At 33.9% G+C, this 6,716-nt stretch overlaps 1 protein-coding gene across 1 annotated transcript in view; it reads right to left on the bottom strand.

Annotated features, from left to right (window-relative positions):
- Positions 1-203: 203 nt before the first annotated feature.
- CRISP3 (cysteine-rich secretory protein 3) overlaps positions 204-6,716 on the bottom strand; it is a 17,371-nt gene continuing 10,858 nt past the window's right edge. Inside the window, 4 exon segments of the mRNA XM_011974115.1 lie at positions 204-1,676; positions 3,967-4,055; positions 6,001-6,098; positions 6,505-6,650. Coding sequence (XP_011829505.1) covers positions 1,549-1,676; positions 3,967-4,055; positions 6,001-6,098; positions 6,505-6,650 — 461 coding nt within the window. The 3' untranslated portion in view covers positions 204-1,548.

The following is a 6,716-nucleotide window of genomic DNA, read 5'->3' as shown; positions in this document are numbered from 1 at the left end:
TTACTGAAGTTTGATACTGAGTAAGCAAGTCCATCTGATATGACAACCTAATCATTGATATTACCGGAAAGGACAAAATCAAACATATAGCACTGGGATAAAGGAACTGAAGGTTAAGAGTAAAAGTCTAGGAAAGAATAACTAGATAATCTGAAGAAAAGCTATGATGTGTCATAGAGTCAAGAAAAAAATTCTTGTATTTATTTTCAAAATACTTTTTATTTTTCATTGTTTTCTTAGATTTACTGAAAATTTGGTAAGATAGTACAGAGAATTCCCAGATAGCCCTCACCCAGTTTCAGTTTCTCTAATGTTATCATCTTACATTACCCTGCTATATTTATCAAGATTAAGAAATCAACACTACTGTTAAAAATACTCCAGATTCTATTCAGACTTCATCAGCTTTTCATTACTGATCTTTTTCTTTTCCAGGATCTGATCCAAGAAAGCACATTGCATTTGGCTCCTATGTCTCCTTAGTCTCATGTGGTCTGTGATTGTTTCTCAGGATTTTCTTATTTTCCATGATTTTTACAGTTTTGAGGAATACTCTAAAATACCCCAGGGATATTTTGTAGAATGTCCTTCAGCTTGAATTTGCTGTATGTTTTAGCTCATAATTAGATTGGGATTATGAATTTTTAGAAAGATTACATAGAACAAATCCACATGACTTATCACTGGTGACGTTAATGTTGATCACTTGGTGAAGAAGGCATTTGTCATTTTTCTCCCCTGTAAAGTTACTATGTTTCCCTTTCCATATTCCACTCTTTGGAAATGAGTCACTAATTTTAGTGAAGACTCACAAGGTAGGGGACTGAGTGCTACCTCCTTGAGTGGAGGGTATTTACCTGTATTATCTTGGATTCTTTTTTAAGGAAGGTTTGTCAAAGAGAAGAGAGGTTTAAAAATGAAGGTGTGATCATATTCTACTGTAAAATTTATGCAGATAAACAAAGGATTATATTGATTTTGGCAAAATAAAAGTCAGGGTTGTTTTAGGAGGAACAGCTTCAACTCAGTTGTGAGGATGCCAGTCAGATGATTATAAAGAAGGGTGAATGAGTGAAAGGAATTAAGACAGCATATGGGAGCACATCTTTGAAGATGCTTAGCCTTAGAGTGGAGCTAGGAAAGGCAACTACAGCCAAGGACTCATGTGAAAATTATATTATTCTTTTTGTACATTTTGTTCTAGGAACATAATTCTCACTTTCAATCCAGGGTTTTACTGAACTTAGTCATGTGAGAATACCACTTTCAAAATTTTCACACTAATTAAATTCAGTAAATTTAAATCACAAAGTTTATATATAAAAATCCAAAGTTGTTGTTATAGATTTTGTTACTTTTAAATCATTTGTATGAAAAAGATTTTTGTAAAATAAAAAGCAGATCCAGAAGAAAAAGATTTGGAATCAAATGTGTATCAAACATGCCTACAATTTCTCAGCTAGTATATGCTAAATCTAAGTAGATACCGAATCTAAGTAGATAATCTGACTCCTCTCTACATAACGCTACTCAGTGTGTAATGCGAATTTAATAAATGCTGTTTGAACAATTGCAGGAGGCCTTGCAACTGTCCCTGACAAACGGATGTTGACAGGAATATGTGCGCTTCAAATTTTCACAGTTACTATAGAGATCTTCATACTTGCAACCATTGGCTGGAATAAAAACAAAGAAACCAGTCACTTCATTATCATTTTCTTCCATAACAACAGCACATATAATACATTCTATATGAACAGAGAGTAGGGAAGTGAGCAAACAAACTGGCATTGTTACACTAAGATGGCCATTTTATATCTTGAGGGACACACAAGGTCTCTTAGGTAAACACACAGATTCATTTTTAAATTCGAGCTTTTGGAAATGTTTCTAAGATGAACTGACATATTTTCCTCACTCAACGAGTGAGCAGAGTAAAATTAATTTAAATGGATTTCTCTAGAACTGCGATATCCAAAATGGTGGATACTTGTCATGTGGTTGTTTAAACTTAAATTAATCAAAATTAAATAAAATTAAAATTTCAGGTCTTTCCTCAACAACACCAGGTATATCACTTGCTCAGTAGCCATGTGTCTAAGGGCGACTTTATAGGAAAGTGAGAATATTGAACATCTTCATCATTGTAGAAAGTTATTGAACACAGTTCTAGACTCTAGTGCCACCAGTCTTTCTCTCAGGTCTAAGTAATTATTATAGGAAGATGTAAATATATAATGTAAAAGGTGGAGAGAATGTCATTATGATTATTGGACATTTCTACTTGAATGTCCTTCAGTGGCCACAAACTCAACAAATCTCAAACTAAATTCATCATCCTGTCTACAAGCTTGACATTTCTTTGTTATTTCCCAACAATTCTTCATTTGGTTCACCCAGTTTCAGAGAAATGGCACTCCCAACTATTAAACAATTCAAGCCAGGAGCCAGGAATCAACTGAGACTTGTTTCTATTTTTTTTTTTTTGTAATCAATATTCAACAATACGAGGTAACAACAACTGACTATTCTACTTTCTTCCTATTTTTCATACCTATCTATTTTTTTCATTCATTTTGCACTAATGCAGTAAAGATACTCATTTGTTTTTGAGTGTGTGTTTTTCCAACAGTCTCCTAGCTGATTTTCATTCAATTGCTTCTTCCTACTACTGTCAGGAGCTCCTTAGAAAACACAGTTCAGATCTTATCATTCTTCTGTTTAAAATTTTTCAGTTGGCTGATCATTACTAATAAGATAAATTTCAAGCTTCTTAGAAAACAGCATTTGGCAGTGCTGGAAATACTTGGATTTTCCTTCTTTAGTTGATTTATAGCTTTGGTATTATCAATATTCTGAATTAAAGCTATACAATTCAGTCAGAAAAAAATGTTACAATTCAGTCAGGTGAATGCATTTGAAAGGTAAAATTCTCAACGAATGGGTCGACTGCATTGTCAGTAATAATTTTAGTAATACATCCTAGTTAAACAAACATATCAACTCTTTGTATTTTTATTTATGAAAGCATAAAATGAAATTGTATGAGATATATATTTATTTTACTTCTTTTTGCTAAAATATTTTTGAGGCTTCTGTGAGTTAATACTACATACAGATTTGATTTTGACTTTAAAAATGCATATAAAAATTATTAGCAAGCGGAAGTGCAAGTGATTATTATATTAAACTTGATGACTCTAACTACACTATGGCAAATACGAGGAAGTTAGTATGATAAATTCGTTAACATATGAGAAATTGCAGTATTTGGAGTCCCTGTCTGGATTGAGCCATATTCTATGGTCTCATACTCTTAGATGTATATTTGTTTTTCTTTTTTAAAATATGCTGTATTTTGTATAATTATATAAAGTTTTATGAGGAGAAACTTCATATTTAATTATAATATGTCATTTTCACAGACACATTTTCATATATGGCAATATATAAAATGGATGGTAAATGTTTCATCAGGTTACATATGATAACAGGTCAAATTTTACATTGCAAATAATACATAGATACTGAACAGTGTAAAATGTTCACTTAAAAACATTCCGTAAGGCTGGGTGTGATGGCTCACACCTGTAATCCCAGTACTTTGGGTGGCTGAGGTGGGCAGATCGCTTGATGGCCAGAAGTTCGAGACCAGTGTGGCCAACATGGCAAAATCCTGTCTCTACAAAAAGTACAAAATTAGCCAGGTGTGCTGGCACGTGCCTGTAGTCCCACCTACCCAGGAGGCTGAGGCATTAGAATCACTTGATCCCTGCAAGCGGAGGTTGCAGTGAGTTGAGATGGCACAACTGCACTCCAGCCTGGGTGACAGAGCCAGACAGATTTTTTTTTTTTTGTCCTTTGCATGAAAGCATTGCTTAAGTTGGTTGTCTTCAGAGTTCCCAATTCTTAGAAGAAATGTCAGATCATTTTATTTTATTATCAAGTTAATCACTTCAAACTTACTGCATAGTCCATCGTCACAGTTATTTGGGCAACTGGCACAAGGTGCTCCTTGTTCATAAGGGACATATAGTCTGTTAACCCAATTACCACTGAAATTTGAAATAAAAAATGTCAAATATTTTTCATTTTTCTGTTTAGTTTATGTTCCAAGGTTAGTATCAGTCACCAAATATACATGGGTATTTATTAAATGTTTTTAATTATATCAAATAATTAAAAATATAATATTCTCAGAGGATATTCAGACAATAACGCAAATTAAGAGAATAATTCACACATTCATTCGCTTTCCTGACCATGGTCTCGCAACCTGAGAAACTGAAACAGGATAATTAAAGTCTAAAGGTTTTAGAGCGTATTTCGATATGGCAACACACTTCATCTCCCAATAGACTTGGTTAAATTGCTAAGATGATGTACCACAAGGTTCTGGCAAGGGTTAAAACATATCCCCTAGGGAGATAAGAAAAGTTCCTGAAGCACAGAAGGTTGCAATATGAAAAATAACATTTAATGTTATATGTAGCTTATAATTAAAAATAAAAAATACCATAATTTCTATAATATGAAGAAGGGTAAGTACAGTTTCAGCATAAATTTTGGCTTTTAGGTGGGGTGGTGATTTTCACATGGGTTTTGCTGTATGTTTGTGAAAGGGTATTGTGCTTGGGAAGGTTTGGGAATGTCTAAAGGTGGTGTGTATGAGATGTTTATGCTTGCCAAGAATGGGAATGTTAGGGGAAAAAAAAGATTTAATTAATATTAATCTCCTCTGTGTGTTCATCTTACAGTGACTAGCCTGTACCTCAATGATGATTATTTTCCTATGGGTAATTATCATCTGAAAATACAAGAAAGCCAAAGTCTTAATTGCACTAAGTAGGTTAACAGTCCAAGTCAATGTAGCTGAATCTCAGCCTCCCTTCACAGAATGTAACTGTAGGTGTTTGAGCACTTAAAAAAATGTGAAATAGACATCAAAGTGTTCTGGAAGTTCTCTTTTTCCTGCTTTCTCTCATTACTACTTCCAACTCTCACTCAGATGCAGACTCAAGATGCTCTCCTCTCATGACCAGGCATTTGGGGGCAGTCTCCCAGGGTCTTTCAATTTTCTGCATTAACAATGATAATTCTTTGCTGAAAAATGACCTTGCAGGTCATATTTCTCAAACTGGAATCCTACATCACCTGGGATATCTACAGCCTCAAAATAAGTCATGCAGAAAGCTGAGTTTGGGGAAAGCCCCTCCCACTAGTGGTGAACAATTTCAAATATTAAAAGGAAATTAAAGCTAATAGATATGTTGTGAATATATCTTCAATATATCCACAGATTTTTTCTGTGTGAGTAAGTGAAATATATTGCTTGAGAAAAAAAGTGGACTTTCTTCAGGAAACCCAAGATAATTAAGAAATTATGATCTTAACGGTTCCATGAAATGTTTTTGTGGTAAATTCCAAGAAGCAAAAATTTAAGATATTATCTTTTCTTGGCTATTTGAAACATATTGGGGATCTCTTGAAAAGTCTTTGAGGTCCAAGATTTAATCATTTCTTAATGTATAATGTGAAATTTTCTGATAAACATGAGTAAGAGCATTTGAGCAGAAAGGACTGATATTACTAAAATGGGTCTTTACTCATTTGTTTGTCACCTTACTTTATCCCTGGACTAATTGTCAAGCTTTCAGTTTCTCGTATGTAAACTTAGCATGAACTGATAAAATTATATTTAGACAACTACACACTACCTGTAATCATGAAGTAACCATGAGCATAGGAAAAGGCAATTGAGCGAGGAGACAAATTATTTTAGGCATGAGGAAAGACAGCTGCCTGTTCAATAACACTTGGAACTAGAACTGAAAACTTTATCTTTCTGCGAAGTAGATTGAATGTGTCTCAACTTTAGAAAACATTTCTAAAGATTAATCTCCTTCACCTTTACTGAAATATGCTTTTTGGTTTGTTTTTATATTAAATATTAAATCGTATTTAGCATTATTGACAATAAACTCTAAAATATATACTTACGTAGGACAATATTGGCAAACATAGTAGTATTTGAGAACTGCTTGATTGGGACAGTAGGCAATTCCACATCCAACGAGGTAGGAAGAGTACCAAACAACCTATAAACCCATAAGTGAACATACGAGAGCACATTAAAGAAGAAGAAAATACTGAAAAGCAAATAGTAGGAAATACAAAATGGAGAAGAATGTTACCGACATATTTTGCCTATACCTTATGGCTATATTTAGTTAAATTATTGAATCAAACTAAAAGACTTTTAAAATATTACATTTCCATGTACATTCCTTTTTGAGACTGTTAGACAAAGATTATGTTTCCCTACCATGATCCTGCAGACTATTGAAAAATGACAGCTCACAGCTGAAATACTCACCAAATGCCAGACTATTCTATATTCACTTGAAAATTTCCCCCAAACTCAACTTGGAATCAGTCAAAATTTGAAGAATCCTTTTTTTAGGGCACTTGTAAAGGAGGTGGTTTTTCATTTCTTCTCTTTACCTGTGTATAATGTCCAACCACTGCATTGGGAGTCTTTGGCCCTACACCAAAGTCAAAATCCTTGTATTCATCAAACCAGCTTTGGATTGCTTGTGACCATGAATTGGGGGCACTTGACATGTAGAGATTCTCACCACATTTTAGACCTAAGAAGGAACAGACCACTCATGAGGAAAGCAATAAAGCATGCAATGGCAAAATACACACCCCCC

This window comes from Mandrillus leucophaeus, unplaced genomic scaffold (genome assembly GCF_000951045.1).
Source record: "Mandrillus leucophaeus isolate KB7577 unplaced genomic scaffold, Mleu.le_1.0 Scaffold1414, whole genome shotgun sequence".
In the NCBI taxonomy this organism is placed as follows: Eukaryota; Metazoa; Chordata; class Mammalia; order Primates; family Cercopithecidae; genus Mandrillus; species Mandrillus leucophaeus.
Note: the sequence above shows the minus strand (reverse complement) of the source record. Positions and strands in the feature narration are given on the sequence as shown.